General features: G+C 34.3%; 1 protein-coding gene across 1 annotated transcript in view; it reads right to left on the bottom strand.

Moving 5' to 3' along the window:
* The window catches only part of BIRC6 (baculoviral IAP repeat containing 6), a 244,499-nt gene that overhangs the window by 23,142 nt on the left and 204,183 nt on the right, over positions 1–17,174 (bottom strand). The window contains 3 exon segments of the mRNA XM_007450952.1: positions 198–415; positions 3,095–3,205; positions 3,864–4,009. Of these exon segments, the coding sequence (XP_007451014.1) occupies positions 198–415; positions 3,095–3,205; positions 3,864–4,009 (475 nt within the window).

Raw genomic sequence — 17,174 nt, forward strand, 5'->3', positions numbered from 1 at the left:
CCCGCAATCCAAAAAAAAAAAAAAAAAAAAAAAAAAAAAGGAAAAAAAAAAAGAGAAAGCTCCCTTCACTGATGTCCAAAATGGTCAACAGAATTTTTATTAAATTTATTTAAATTCATGTTATTTCTAGTGCTTTATATGAATATGTGAATAACTGGATTAGCCAGGGAAATAGGAAAAAACGTTGTTTTTTCTACCTTCATGATGTCAAGTCGCTCCTCATCACAGCGCACAAAAACACTAGAGGACGATGAAAGAGGCAGTGAGGTTGACAGCGTCACAGCTTCCTGTGCAAGGCGGCGGGCTCTGGCAGCACTGTTAGCATCGTTTGCATTTTTCACCTGAGACATGTAGTGGTAGTTTACTTTAAAACCCAATTTCCCATCTTCATCTTCAGAAACCATCTCAAACGTATCTAAAAGAAAAGAAAAAAAAAAAAAACACTGAAAAAAAAAAAAAAGAACCAGAATGGAGGATAGCTGTCATAATAACAAAAAATTACAAATAAACAAATCACTAACCCTTCTTCCCCCCCAAAATGGAGAGGACTGCAATGTGGAAGAAGAGCAAACTATAAATGTTCGTGTAATACCGACATATGTGTGTTAATGCTGCTAGAGCGATGGAATATGTCATGGAAGCAAAGGAAGAAATCAACTTAAATTTACAATTTGGACATGCAGGCAGATTATATAATATCAAGCATTTAAATCACAATGCAAAGTAGTAGATCATTTATTCTTAAAATGAATGGTATATAATGTTTTTTGCCAAAATATTTCAGAATATGAAATGCCAAAAAGTATTTCATTATATTTCATTTTTAAAAAGAGAATAAGTCTTCATATATTTGCACTGATTTGGAATCAGAAAACAGAAATGACAGGCTGAAGTTTATTTCTATATTACTTTTGAAATTTAAGTTAATAGGATAAAAGAGGATTATTAGGGAAATCTTTGAAGTACTTTGACAGAATATAAGTAATGGGTTAATTCTTAACCATTTATTCAGGCAGATTTGGAAGGACTTAAAGTTATGATTTACTTATAAGCTATATAAGAAGAATAGAAAGAAAATAGAAAGAAAAAAGTGGATTTGAAATACATCTCTAATTCAGATTAACCCTACCCCACCAATGGGTGAAAACAAAGATATTTAAATATCTTATAAAACTAAATTAAAACCACCTACTGATACAAGGGCAAATACAAAGAAACAATGGTAACTTTTGATCTTGTGTTCATACAATTCTAAATATACAGAAAAACATGAAAACTACATTATAATTAATGCAGTAAATTTTACCAAGAACTTACTAAGTGCTAGGTCCTAGGCTAGGCTCTTTCAGTTAAATAATAAACAGGAAAATATATCTGCCTTCAAGAAGTTTATAATCTAGAAAAAAGGGGAAGACCTATAAACAGTGTCATGGGTCTGTGCACTACAAATGTACTATGTCTCAACAAGACTTCTGAGTAGTTTCTATCAGTAAACTTGTAAACCAGAGTTATTTCATCTGCTCAATTCTGCTGCCTTTCACATAATACAGGGATAAATTTCCTCTGAGTTTTATAAACAGCAATCCACCAGATACATACATGAGCTTATCCCCACGCCTGGAGGAAATTTTTATATCATATATCTATAAGAAAACCGGGTCTTCTAATACCAAAATTTTATTAAAATATACAATCGAAGATAATGGCTAGTTGCTAAAAACCTACACACTGCTTGATTCAGCAATTCCTCTTCTATTAATTTGTCCTGTGGAAATAATCCTGGATATGTACAAATATTTATATGCAATAATGCCCACTGAGATGCTGCAGACGTTACTAAAAAACTGGAAACAACCTAAAGGTCTAGTTATTGGTTAAACAAATGACAGTACTTTATATGAGAATATTAGGCAGTCAAGGACTTCCCTGGTGGTCCAGTCATTAAAAATCCGCCTGCCAATGCAGGGCACACGGGTTCAAGCCCTGGTCTGGGAAGATCCCACATGCCGAGGGGCAACTAAGCCCGTGCACCACAACTACTGAGCCCACGTTCTAGTCCCTGCTCACCACAACTAGAGACAGCCCGCATGGAGCAACAAAGACCCAGCGCAGCCAAAAAAAATCTTTTTTAAAAATATAAAGTACTTTAAAAAAATAATTAGACTTATAAAAAATATTAGGAAGTCAATAAATATCAAGTTGTATAAGAATCGTGATATGAGAAAATATTTGATACATAAGTTAGAAAACGCACTTTACTAAAAAACAACACAACAGAAAACCCGTTATTTTTTCTAAATTATTCTAAAAGTCAATGGATAGCAAAACTCAATTACATTTAAACTCACGTCCAACTGGTAGAGTTTATGATTTTAAGTGATATGAGAGAAGCCTCCTGGCTGACTAACAATAATCAAAGGCTCTGGCCTATGACTCTGACAGTTATGACATAAGTCTACATTTTTTTTTGGTCTCCTACTTTGGTGTTCTTTTTAATATAGTCAATGTCCTTTGGGCTGGTTCTCAAGAATGAAAAAGAGGGACATACAATAATAGTTAATAATGGTCATCAAAATTTGGAATTCTAGTGTTTATTCATAAACCAGCACCTTATGAAGGGTGCTTATATGATCTTTTCATCAGTCCTTACTTGTCAAGAGTTTTGGAATGGGAAAGGCTACATTTTCCAAAGGTATATCCTTTGGAATTCTAAAATGGTAAGAGTAACAGACTTGGTTCAAAGTCCCAGGTCTTGGCTTCCTTCAGGCAAGGATATGCAGACATGGAGAGGTAAAGAAAGAAAACCACTTTCTGCCTGTTTGTTAGACATTTGGCTTTGTTTTTTTCCTGGTTTCTACTGAATCATGATTTCCAAACATAACTATAAACACAGATATAAATTCAGATAGAAAGATGATAAAATTTTTTCATGTGTGTATATAAAAACATACATACACACATGCATAGAGTATAAGAATAATTCATGGTAAAAGCAAGTTTGAAATTTTTTAATTTTACTAGAACACATTTCAATAGCACTATTAAAAAATGTAAAACGAGAGCTGAAGAAATAAAAAGTACAATTTCAACTTACCAAACTGTAATTTCTTCATGACAGCCACATATTTTTCTTCAAGTGATTTCAATACTGATAAAGGTTTGGGTTTCATAGCCACCTTCTTTGAGTATTCACCTAGTTTTTTTTCTGTTATTTAATATTTCAAGATAAATAACATAAGTATACATTTTCGAAGAGTAAAACAAAAAAACTATTAACTTCTAGAGTTCAGAATTTGAATTCTGAAAAATTACCAAACTCTTCATATTATCTTCCTATTGTACCATTTTTAAATTAAAAGATTTCTTTCTATTTCATAAAAATAACTAACAGGGCTAAAAATCTTATCAATTTTAAAGCTTAAATTGTTAAAATGCTAATTAGATTTCATCTATTCAGGCAAAAACAGCAGAAATAAAGCAATAGATGATGAAGAATCATTTATTTCTTCCATTGTTAATATGTGAAAATGCGAATTTTAACTGAATTCTTACACACTATTAATGTACTGTTTTCTATCTAATACAATTGCATTTTTCAATTTCATAACCTTCAGTGGGAAGAGAAATTTATAATGCATGCTGTCAGCCTAACAACAGTCTTAGAAATCATACACAGTAGAGATAAATATTTTAAAATTAGAGACTATACATAATTAGCTTGAAAACCTGACATAGAACAGAATCTTTAAGTAAATAACTTGCTGGAAAACCATTAACACAGAGGGAAGAGAAGGTGGTTTTCAGTAGTAAATGAAACATCTTTGTATCAAAAGAAAAGGAGCATAAAGAGAATAGTGCTGTACCTTGATTTGCTTGCCGCAAACTGGTAGTAGCTGCATAAACAATCTCAGCAGTCCTCTGAATGTCTGGCACCAAAAGAGTAAGTCCTTCTGGCTCTTGATCAGATGCATCTGGTTTTACTCCTGTTTTAACATTTTCCCTTTTAGATCTGAAAAAGTTTTTTTAATATGGAAAGAAATGCAAGGAAAATTAAGATTTTAGTTTTGAAAAATAAATACTTCCATAAATCAGTAACAGTTTAAAAATCAATATGATAGTCTGCATTTCATTTGACGTACACATGATATATACCAGGAGTAGTTTAAATTAGATTCATTTTGAAGCCATAGGATAATGCCTAGCATAATAACCAAAGTTTCCGGTAGGTTGTCTCTTCATATGCAAAAACAGACAAGAGTTAAACACTGTAGAAATGTCATACTGTAAAAAGACCCCAATACCTGGTATGTCCTTCGATCCACACCTTTAAAAACATACTTACAGTAACTATGTACCTAGAAGTAGAGAAATCACTTCTATATCTAAAAGTAAAAGATCCTCTGCCTTCTAAGACTTGGGAATCAAAGATCCATAGGTGGTTTTTCAGTTTAATACTATTTGTATTTCACTTAGAGTATATTAATTTCCGAGGGGGGAAAAAAAAGAAAAATTCCAGAATAAAGTGTAGGTTCACTACTAGGTAACCTAATATAATGTGCCTCTATACACTGAATCTTTATTTAAACATTAAGTTTTAGGGCATAATCATTTTAAAGATATTCTTCTGTATTCCCTATTCAGGGTCTAATATAGACTCAAATTAAATTTTCTAGGTGAATGCAGTAGCATTTTATTAACAAGGTTCACTAAAAACGGCAACTAAATATCAATTTCCTTTTTTCCATTTCAACTCTCAGCATGTTTTATTCACATCATCATTACACTACTACTTAGATACTAAAAATCTACATCTTTGTTAATTCATTAAACAGATAATTTAAAACAAACTGAAATCACATATAAATAAAAGTGTTTAAAATGTTTATGCTAAGGTATGATCTAAACTATGCATCATTCATTTTTCTAGTTTGTACAGGTACTAACAAAAGGACATGGCTATTATATTAAAACAACATTTCACGAAGTGGGCACGGAGCCTTAGAGAACTATAAAAAGACTAACAGAAGATAGAAGCGTCTTTAACAAAATAATATCATGCAATCTATGTCCAAATAAACTGTTCTTTATCACAAAGACAAAAATCTGCTCAGAAGCAATTCAGTGCTTAACTTTAGGTAGATAATAAGAGGTAAATTAAGAAGAGCCACTCAGATGGATAACAAGGGTAACCGGATTTAGTGTTATGCATGAGTCTTGAATTGGCTCCCACACTGTGTGAAAATCTAGCATCCACAGATATTTTTATACCACCTCATACGCCACCTCACCTGGCAAGAGGATTTAACTTAAGAACCATAATGTGTCACTGGGTTACTGCTTTTTCTCCTACCCTCTCTTCTTATCTTCCCTGATGGATATGTAGGAGTCACAGAGAACACATGGCCAACTCTCATTTGCTACTCAGGAACCACCTGGTAGATGTTTTGCTGTGTATCATATTAGGCATCAACCTCTGTGTGTGAACATGTATACGAACATATATGTTTGCATATGTAAGTAAGGAGAATATAGTGAATGAATGTTTTAAGACTGAAATAGACATTTTACTGCTAGAATCAAATAACATACTGCATCTTTTATAGCTATGAAGTTAAGCTGAGACTACAGTTTAATAGTGAGTCTGACAAGTTTTTAAATAAAGATATGATTCTGGTAGACACGATCAAACAGATTCTCAAATTCTGCATTTACCAATGGCTGTTCACAAACTTTGTGAAACACTGAGAGTCAAGATAAAACACTTAAGCTGATTGACCCCCTCTGAATTTATAAAGACTCTCTCTCTCCCCAATTGCAAATGATTCTCTTCCTGGGGCTTAAAAAAATTCTTAATTAGAAGGGCCACTGAACAATATGAAAACAACGGTTAGTTTGAGAAAACAGAAGCGTTATGGTTATAGCTATAATAAAATAAAGATGGTTTCCTAAATCTATCCTTAGTCAGTTGATCCATTATATTCTCAATAAAGATGTCACTTAAAGAAACATATCTTGCCAAGCAGAGAAGGAAGATTACAGGAGTGAAGCTCATTTTTCCAGAATTAGGGTATTTTCTCCTTGAAGAAACAAGAACCTCTGGCATGGAGAGTAAACTGCCTCAATGCAATTTAGAGCAAGTTACCCTCAGAAAACGACTGATTCTAAATTTCAAGCCCTATTCATGAACACCAATTTCCTAACTCCAGTTTTTAAAAGATGATTAGTAGGAGAAACCTCTATTATTAAAATACTGCAAACAGTTAGGATAAAAATTTTTATGTTATTTTTGACCACAAAGTTTTTAAAATGTTTAAGAATTGTGCAAAAAAATCCACAGAAATTTTAAAAACAGCATTTTTTACACCAAATGCGTAAAAGAAATAATCATATACATCTTGAAGATAATGGCTGAATCATAAAGCAGACATAAGTAGACCTTTACAGCAGGTTCTAACGAGAATTTTTTATGTGGATAGTCTTTTTGAAAAAACATACAGCAGAAAAAGGAATAATCTTCAAAAGGTAAAAGTACTTCAAATATATGAAGAACACACACTACCTGCCTGATGATGACTACAACTAGTCATTGTCTGACATTAAACTACAGACAGCAGTCTCTTTTCTGTAAAAGCTGCAGGTTACTGTCAACCCATATGTAGGCCCAGCTCATGAAAAAAGGCCATACCTTAGCTCACATCCTGAAGTCTGTGTGAAAAGCTATTTGAGTTCAAGGCACCTAGCTGGAAGTAGGTCTTTGAGACTGACAATGGATCCAACATGGTAAAAGCAATCAGCGACGGCCGCTACCATGGTATCCGCTGCTTTGTGCATACGTTGAATCTGGTTGTGATCACTGCCCTGAAGAAATACGAGGAATCAACTGAAGTTTCTACTATTGCACAGAATTATCTGCAAACATTTTCCACTATGCTGTGAATTCCAACTACACAGCTAATAAATTAAGCAAATTTTGGCTCTGTGACATATAATCTAAACTAGGATGTGAGCAGAATGGGCAAATCTTTCTTGTGAAAACAAAAAGACAAAAGAAACCCACAACTCAACATTCAGTTATATTGAACTGCTTCTTCTAATTCTACCACCCACATCAAGTTGGATATTTGTATGACTACAAGATATCAGAATTATGTTCTCTTATAATCTATAAACTAGAAACAGCTTAATACAACTATTTTCTTGGCTGGACATTAGGAAAGACCACTTCAATCCCCTGCACTCCTAATTCTAAAGTCAAAACTATCAAACTGTTGAAATAAACATTTAAAAAGCAGAGCCACATTGAAGAAGTAATCAGGACACCATGTGCTGAAATGTCCAGATTCAGAAGTATTAAGAATTAGTGTCTTAGAGGAAGATTCTAAAACTACAAGAGAATGAAACTTCTGTATTTACCTATAAAACAATGCACCATTATCCACAGTTCTAAAGCTCTTTGCCAGGAATTATAGTTTTAAAAAAATTAAAAGTAAAAGTAAGCAGAAAGATTTTTTAAAATATTATTGTGGAGAATTATTTGCTTCTAATGTCTATAGAAAACATGAAAATAATTTTTGAAATGCACCACTAAATGGGATAGGACCTTTGTAAGATGAATGCTTTCCATGCTTATTTTAAAGCTTAGTTTTAAACTTTAGACTCCCTTTTGTTTTTACTTAAATTCTTTCCAAATGGAAGTACTGGTTTTAGTTTTCAATATGATTTAAATGAAAGTAGAAACTAAAATCTTTGTCTTAAATGAAGCATAAACGAGCAATAGGATAGAAGGAAATATTCAAAACAGAGGTATGAGAAGCCTTTGAAAATAAAACCTTGATTTTTAGATTAGATAAAAATATAATAGTTTTCCAGTCAGATTAAACATCACAGGACAAATACGGTACTGTGTGCTGCTGTGGAATGGAGTTGCCACAAGTAATATGCTTCACCAGGGGACAATCCAACTGGGGCTAAGAGATATTAAAATAAATGTTGGCACTGCTGTCTCCACCACCAAGTAAAAAAGGTTGACGAACCACTGAACTTGTTCAAGGTCATCACAAAAAGAAACTTAAAAAAAATATATATATATATGGATGCAACAAATGCTTCTTGTCTAAGAAATCAGGCCTTTTTCACTTTGTAGGTTTGAGAAACAGAGGAAAAAGAAAAGATAGGAAATGTTTTTCCAATGAAAACAAATGTAGGAGGACTGGAACTGAAATTCTCAACTGAAGCCCTAAAGGAACTAACTTAAAGGAGTTAAAACAAGAGAGTTTGATAGAAAATATGCCGTTTAAGAAGTAAATCAACTAATCTTATTGCTTAGTTGGATAAAAAGGAATTGGGTATTTCTACAAGACAATTCAGTTATTTTAAAAACTGATGAACTTTGCACAGGAAGACACTTTAGGATAGCTAAGGAAAAGGGCAATCAAGGATGCTTACTTTAATAATGCTATTAAAGAGAAGTTCAATGTTGAGAACACCTTACACTCAACAGTCATTTGTGTCATGTCTTTATTAGCAATTAAGATTATCTGATTGGCGGCAAGTGCCTTTTTCAAATTTTTGGTGAAGTTATCAAATACTAAATATACAAAATATGATTATTTGTCTACTGGAGTCGAGCAGGAAAAGTCTGCACAAAAGATCAAGGACAAAATATTTGCCTTTGCTCCAACTCCAAGGAGGCTACAAAGTGCCACACTTACTCAAAAGTGAAACCAAACTACTATAGCTGTACTTTGACTTCATTTTGAGATAACACAGGTTGAAATGGCCAGCAGAAGATGAATTTCACCAAGAATGGTACTTAAAATCTGAAGGCTCACATTTTCACACTGTGATTATTTTGTGGGCAACAAAATGAATTTTCACACTAGATAATTATATTTCAAGTGGAAACAATACATATATAAAGGTTTAAAGTATTACGTTACTGATGCCACAAATCCCTTTATTAATGGAGGTGACAGAGTTGCTTTCAAGTTCTTTCTTTTTTAAGAATCTAAAATAAAATGCTGATCGACAACTGGTCATAAATAGGCAGGAGTTATTTTTGCTATTTGTTATTTAAATATCGAGTTTTGCTAATAAACTCTTTAATTTCTTCTTGACAAGGGAGTTAAAGATATTACAAATGTAGGACACACTAAGATAGTAACAAAATTCAGGAGATGGAAAACAATAGGGTGTTTAGGGCGGTGGGAAGAGGCTTCTCCAGCAACAGAGAAAATAATTGTATCTGCAACATACCACCCTAGTCTATGGAAGTAGACACCAAATCAGCTTGAAAAGACAGTAAAGGAAAAATACATACATCAATAACTAAGAAATTTTCAGAGGAAATGTTTTTATTGATTCTTTTGAGCAAAAAAAAAAAATCAAATGGGTAAAGCTGACTTAATCCTCATTTAAGTGATAATTACATGAAGTTGCTACCAGCTCATGTTCTACAGACCACAAAACACAGTTTACCTTACTTAGGTTACCTTAGTGATCTAGTAATTATTACTTAGGCACAACTCGAATGGCTATGCATATCTAACGAAATATGCTGTCTTTTAACATCTTATCATAGTGTTAACAAAAATTCTTCAGGGGAATGAAAAAAGATAAGCAAAAGAAAATATAAGAAAAATTCTGTAGAATCTGCATTCTTATATATATTTTTTTAATTATCAAAAGCAAAATTTTCAATTAAAAAATTGTACTTGTCAACATTAAAAATATTTTTTATGTATCCTAAATTTCCAAAGCCAAATCGGAAATAAGTTCACACTTCGATTTCTAATTATTCACTGATGCATAAATCCAATTGTTCTTTGGAAGTTAAGTGCAATTTAGTAAATAAATATACTTGATTGGGACATTAGGAAATCTGAGGTCTTATCATAGCTCTCTGCCAGTAAGCATGAGACCTTGGAACAAATCACAGTATTTATGGACCTTGTTTTCCTCATTTATAAAAAGGGGGATATGAACTATCTGAACTCTTAAGAGCGTCCCTTATAGTTCTAAAAACCTGTAGATATTATGGGACAGGTTACTTATCGTGAAGTGCCCAGAAAGATTTACAAACTAAATCTTACTTAGCAAGAGACTTCAAATTCAGCAATTAAGATTGCTTGAGATTTTGTCAGAAGTAAGATAGTGGAAACCATCTTGAAACATGAAGCTCATCTAATGCAATCTGACAAGGAATAAATAATCATTTTATATGTTATGCTACTAAGGTAGAAGTATTAAGTCAATTTATAATTTTCAATGAGTTTATGTTTGTTAATCACTTAAATAATAGAATAAGCTGTACTGTGGTACTTGATCTAAGTGTTTTTCAGGAATCAGCTAAAACTGAAGTCTAGCCATCACACAAGCATTACACCTTAGTGATCAATGAACAATTTTGGTAAAAGGTAGATGGGGTATAAAAATAGAAGTATCTGGAATATGGGTCAATCAACTTGTCTTTTTTTTTTTTTTTTTTAATTATTTATTTGGCTGTGCTGGGTCTTGGCTGTGGCATGCAGGATCTTTAGTCGCTGCATGTGGGATTTAGCTCCCTGACCAGGGATTGAACCCAGGCTCCCGGCCTTGGGAGCATGGAGTCCTACCCACTGAACCACCAGGGAAGTCCCGCTTTCTTCATAAATGTTGTTTTTGATAAGGAACACTACAGGCATTGGGAAAGTGGGGAGCTAAGTCCCAGATTTACTACCTATTAGTAAGTTTTTAAATGTTAAACTTTAAGTAATAGTTTCATTCTTTGTCAAACAAGAGTATTTTCTTGTCTACCACACAGAGCAGAAAAAACTAGTAACACACATCTAAGAACTTCTGAAACTCTATATCTTACACAAAAGTTAGGTTATAATATTATTCCTTGTATTTTTTACACAGCTATATGCTACTATATATTTATTAAAACTTTACCCACAATTTAAAGCAGTTTGGCTTATTCTTCAGAAACAAGAAGGGAAACCAATAAAAACATAGAGGCTGGAACATAAATATTATACTAATCAAAATTATTTCAAACTGACAGAACAAAAGGAATTCAAAAAATACTTCTGTCTTTTATGTGCCTAAGTCATTAATCTGACAGTTAGGAAAATTCATTTTTACCAGATTTTTTTTTTTTTTTTTTTTTTTTTTTTTTGCGGTACGCGGGCCTCTCACTGCTGTGGCCTCAGGCTCAGCGGCCATGGCTCATGGGCCTAGTCGCTCCGCGGCACGTGGGATCTTCCCAGACCGGGGAACGAACCCGTGTCCCCTGCATCAGCAGGCGGACTCTCAACCACTGTGCCACCAGGGAAGCCCCATTTTTACCAGATTTTGGTCTCTCATAACTGGCATAAAATTAAGTGGTAGTGACCTTGGACTTATGTGCAGTAAACATCTAATCACAGGCTGTCTTCGGCATGTGTCTCAAACACACACTGCTTACACCTTTACACATCCTTTACCTCCTACTTTTGTATCAGGCTGTCATTCTCACATGCGCTCCCCCTCGCCCCCCACCCCGGCCTCTCTCTTTTGGCCCCTAGGGAACTATTTCTTCCACTGCCTGTAGATATAAAAGTTAAAAGTATTAAACACAAAAATCATCAAATTATAAAACTAAAAAAAAAAAACCAGAAATTAAGGGTTTTTGGATAAAATAAATGAAAAACTGTTTTTTTTCTGCATTAGGCAAGAAAGAAAAGTGTCAATATTGCTATACTGAGGGCACCTGAAAAACGGAACATTTACGGTAATAAAGTTTTCAAAAACTACGCAAGGGAGTGAATTCTACTTATCCTTTTTAGACAAATGTTAAACTTTTTGTTCTTCGTGTCTATTACAGCAACAGACAGGCAAAAGAATTTTATTGTTTTGGAAGTCCTTTGACCTTTTTATTGCAGTGATTATTAAGGTGGCTTCTGAATAATTTCTCTGAAATAAAGTAAATAAGCTACTTAATATTAATGAGGCAAACGAAGTTAAACAGAAACAATATTTAAATCAACCATTTCCTATTTTTGTTCAAATTATTATAAAAAATTTCAACTGAACAAGAAAAAAGTACAAAATTTCCATATGATAGCATCATGAAATGTCCCAATTTTGTTTAAATTTTAAGTGACAGATGATGTTAGAAAATGGCCTAAGTAGAAAATTACACTTAACATTATAGGTATATTTAAGATATGTTTTCAAAATGGTATAAAACCAGTGTACAAAACATGCTATTATATACTTAGAAAAAAATTAATTTCTGAAAAAGTCCTCATAATTAATTATCTAAATGTTATCTGCTTCAGACAAAAGTTGCAAAGTGCTAAATGTAAAAATTCTCTATTTTGAAGCAAAACACTTTTGCCTAGTCTTTAGTTAGGAATGTTTCCCTGACTTATCTTAATATAAATGTTTACTAATAATCAGCCAACAGCAATATTAATCAGTTTATTTATGTTAACCATTAGACTCAAATTAACTCTAAGCAGTTATTGCAAATTGTGAATATTGAGAGGACTTATTAGGAGAGGTGGTAGACAGTAAAATATAGAATCATGAGTAAAAGAATATTAAAATATCATCATCTTTAGGAAGTTCTTAATGCAAGTTGTACAGTAAATATTTAACAACTTTTTAAAGACAGACTAAATCACAATAAATCACTCCTAGGTGCCACCTTGCCATGTCAACAGGTTAATCTTGCCAGGAAAGATGAACATAATAAACTAGAAGTATATACATTTATTCCTTGAACAGTGCTCTGGTTTTTACACTAATACCAACCCCATCAGAATACTGTAATTATCTGTCACCAAACTAATCCTCATCCATAGGAGAGTGAGGATGAGAATCAAACTACCACTCTAAATTGTAGCCACATTAAAACAAAAGCAAGGCTAGTTTGGCTTCTGCTAACTTTCGTTTCTCCCAATTAAGCACAGATAAAAGGGGGAAGGAGAGTAAGACAGTCAATGGACATACGCATCCCATTTCTTCTCCTTTTTAATTCTGTTAGTTTGTATTTGCAAAATGCCATTACTTTTAGAGGGCTTGATATATCCTATTAATAAAGTTTCCCAAAGCATGAGAAAACATTAAGTGATAATTAGACATGGTATTAGTTAACTGAATTGAAAAGTGAGAAACCTAGTCTCTTTCCAATGAAAAGAAAGGTCTCAGCAAGCCTTTGGTAATTTCTTAGCATTGTTAAATCTTCCTTTTTAAAACACAAAACGGGTCTGGAGTCAGACACTAACTTTTTTTTTTTTTTAATATTTATTTATTATTTATTTATTTTATTTATTTTTGGCTGCATCAGGTCTCAGTTGCAGCACATGAGATCTTTGTTGAGGCATGCAGGATCTTTCATGGAGGCACTTGGGCTCTTCGTTGTGGTGCGTGGGCTTCTCTCTAGTTGTGGCGTGTGGGTTTTCTCTAGCTGTGGCGCACAGGCTCCAGGATGCATGCGCGCTGTAGCTGTGGCGCATGGGTTCCAGAATGCTTGGGCTCTGTAGTTTGCAGCAAGTGGGCTCTCTAGTTGAGGTGCACGAGCTCAGTAGTTGTGGCGCACAGGCCCAGTTGCCCTGCAGCATGTGGGATGTTAGTTCTCTGACCAGGGATCAAACCTGCGTCCCCTGTGCCTTGTAAGGTGGATTCTTAACCACTGGACCACCAGGGAAGTCCCAGACACTAATTTTTTAAATTTATTCACTTTTAGACTTATCTTCTATTTATGGCAAATGATACTGGTCCTTCTGACATGTTAGTAATGTGAAGTTTCCTCTTTAAATAAAATGTTTGGTTAAAAAAAAACTGATCTAAAGAAAGATTCTAGCAAAAGCATGGGTGGTATAAGGTTTGAAAGTTCCTCCTCATAAATGCTGAGGCTCTTCACTCTGACAAAGAATTTCTACCAAAAAAAATTTCCTTCAGTTTTCAACCATGAAAATGGTTTGGTTTATTTTGATCCGATTAATAAAAATCCCATTATCACATGATACTCTTTTAAGATGAATTCTAAAATAATATAGACAAAAGGCTCCAGAAAAATTAAATCTAAAGCCTACTTACTGTCATATAAGTTTTCCACATATACAACTTTAGCTGCATGACAGCTTTAAGGAAATAGAAGAATTGTATGAAAATGAATGTAGTCTCACCCTGTCATTCCTGAACCTTAATATAAAAGATTTTAGATTCTCTGCTAATAATTCTGAGCCTCTGTCAAGCCAATAGATGACTGTTTTCTGTCTTCAGTAAAATAACCTAGTAGGATTAGTACTGGAGAACTTCTGCATAGGATTACAGACTTCAGATTCTGGTATGTTAACAAAGGAAACCATGCTCCGAAAACCATTTATTCGATAGCACTTACACTTTATTGAAGGAGATCCCCAGGGATAAATCTGCAGTCACTGATACTAACATATTGGCAGAATAATGTAGTTAATAAGTAATTTAAAGCCTGAGTTATATTATTTCTTTTTTAAAGTCAAACATCTGAAACATAGACAGTATTTCTACCTAGGAACTAACTTTCTTTTAAGTCCATAATTTCAGAGCAAGAATGCTAATAGACTAATAGCTAATAGACTCAAATCCTCAGTCCCCAGAATGGCAGGATGGAAGAGGACACAAACAGCTCAACTGTCAAGATAGAAAGGATGAAAATCTCTTCCATGGCAATTTAGTGTTGTTCTAACTCCCACCCTAACCATTCAGATACACTGCAACATAATCTTTTTTATAATGCAGATCTGATTAGATCTCTGTTGAAATCCTTTCAATCCACAACTTTCAAATGGGGCTCATCACATTTAAGAGTAGGTAACTCTGAAGTTCTTCGAGCCCCTGCTTTCCTCTCTAGCCTCATTTCCCACCCCTATCTCTCACCTGAAGGACACCCAGGCACACCAAACTTCTTTATTCTCTACATTTCCCTGAATACGTGATGCTTTCTTTCACTCCTAACATTCTTCACACAGCCTGGTATACCAGGCCTCTGGCTCCTCTTTATTTAGCCAATTCTTATGTATTCGTTGGGCTTCCAAATCTGGGTTGATCCTCCAGTAATGTTTTAAACTTCCAATATGCCATGCACTGTGTTATTAAAACTGCCTAGTTATTGTTTCCCCCATAATCTGTCAGTCTGTTAGAAAAAGACCTAATTTTCTTGTTATGCTCTCATGAACATTCAATAAACATCCGTTAAATGAATCAGTGATGCTCTTGTGATCAGACCAGATATCACCTATCTGAATACAAGCTCAAGCTTCTAAAACACAAATTAGATAAAAGCAAATTAAATGATCTGCCTTTTCAGCTTCTTAATGATATTTTCCTATTCGTCTTATAGAAGGTTTCAGGGTTGGAGGGGAGAGTCAGTTAACCTATATAATCTCTATCATTCTTTGAATTTTGAGATCAAAATTAGTTGGGTTTAAGCACTGTCCTCAAGATAGGATACTCTTTTTTTTTTTTTTTTGCAGTACGCGGGCCTCTCACTGTTGTGGCCTCTCCCGTCGCGGAGCACAGGCTCCGGACGCGCAGGCTCAGCGGCCATGGCTCACGGGCCCAGCTGCTCCGCGGCATGTGGGATCTTCCCAGACCGGGGCACGAACCCGTGTCCCCTGCATCGGCAGGCGGACGCTCAACCACTGCGCCACCAGGGAAGCCCAAGATAGGATACTCTTAATTGGATTATTCCAACCAGTAAAAGTAAACTTGCTCTTTAGATTTGGGCAAAACGTTTTAATTTCTTTCATCCAAAAAAGATAAAAATTGTAAGTATAACATATACAGAAGAAATAATATCAATGTAAATTATATGTAACCACAATTATCATCCAGAGACCTGCAAATTACATAGAGAATCTATCTTTTCTTTATCTAATATGACAAAATTGTGCTATGTTAAATTTTCAATTGGAGGGAAAAAAACTGCATGCCTTTTGTGTATTCCTGGCTTTTAGAAAGAAAAAAAAAAAGAGTAACCAATGAGAAATAATGAGAAGAAAACAAGGCAATACAATAATATACATAAACATAATTAGTAAACTAGTACTTGCTTTCTTGCTTTAAAAAAAAAAAGAAAAACCTATACTAAATAGATGTACTCTATCTACCCTTACCTATTTTTCCCCTGAGCCCCCAGGTGCAGATGTGGCCAGGACATCCCAGGGAATCACCCACAGTCAATGCATCCCCCCCCACCTGCCTTATTTCTTACTGAGAGAAAAAGAGACAAAAATAATGCAAAAATGTTCTGAGCTGGGGAACACCTACACATTATTTTTAAAGTCATAACTCCAAAGCCTGAGGAAGCACTAAAACACATCCTAAAAGTGATACGTAAACAGAATGTAATTTGCCTTGACCATTGTCTTCTCAGAGTATCCTGGGTTTTGTTTTTGTTTTTAAATACAGTTGGGGATCAGGTAGAGGGGAGGGGGGAGGGGGAAGCTTTGCATCTTGAAACAGTGTTAAAAATAAATTTAGACCAATTTCTGTGGGTATAAACTTTACAGGAAATTGGACTATACTGTTCACTTTATTAGAGTTCTATTCGGATGAAAATATGAAAAGAAATACATGTAAGTTTTGACAGGCTGGAAAAGAGTAGAATTTCCCCTTTCTGTGAAGTGTAAAGTGAATTCTCAAGGTGCCAGACCTTGATAGGAAAGTAGGGACGTTATAACATGTATGTCTTTGCTGGCTTCTTTTTGTAACAGAGGCTGCATTCTACACATATATAAAAAAATAACAGATATCATGAGGAATCTTGACGAAGAGGCACATTCAAACCCTAATACAAAACTCTCTTTAGTGTTTCTTCGTCAGTGAAATAGCTTTAAAAAATAGTTAACTGCACAGGGTCACTGTAAAGATAAAATAAAAAATGAAATGATCTCTGTGAACAGTCATTATGATCTTTATGTGCATGTTTATTTTTTCAATTAAAAAAAAATTAACTAATTTATTTTTGGCTGCGTTGGGTCTTCATTGCTGTGTGTGGGCTTTGTCTAGTTGCGGCGAGTGGGGGGCTACTCTTCGTTGCAGTGCGCGGGCTTCTCATTGTGGTGGCTTCTCTTGTTGCGGAGCACGGGCTCTAGGTGTGTGGGCTTCAGCAGTTGTGGCTCATGGGCTCTAGAGTGCAGGCTCAGTAGTTGTGGCGCATG

Source organism: Lipotes vexillifer, unplaced genomic scaffold, assembly GCF_000442215.2.
Source record: "Lipotes vexillifer unplaced genomic scaffold, Lipotes_vexillifer_v1.1 scaffold776, whole genome shotgun sequence".
NCBI classification, from domain to species: Eukaryota; Metazoa; Chordata; class Mammalia; order Artiodactyla; family Lipotidae; genus Lipotes; species Lipotes vexillifer.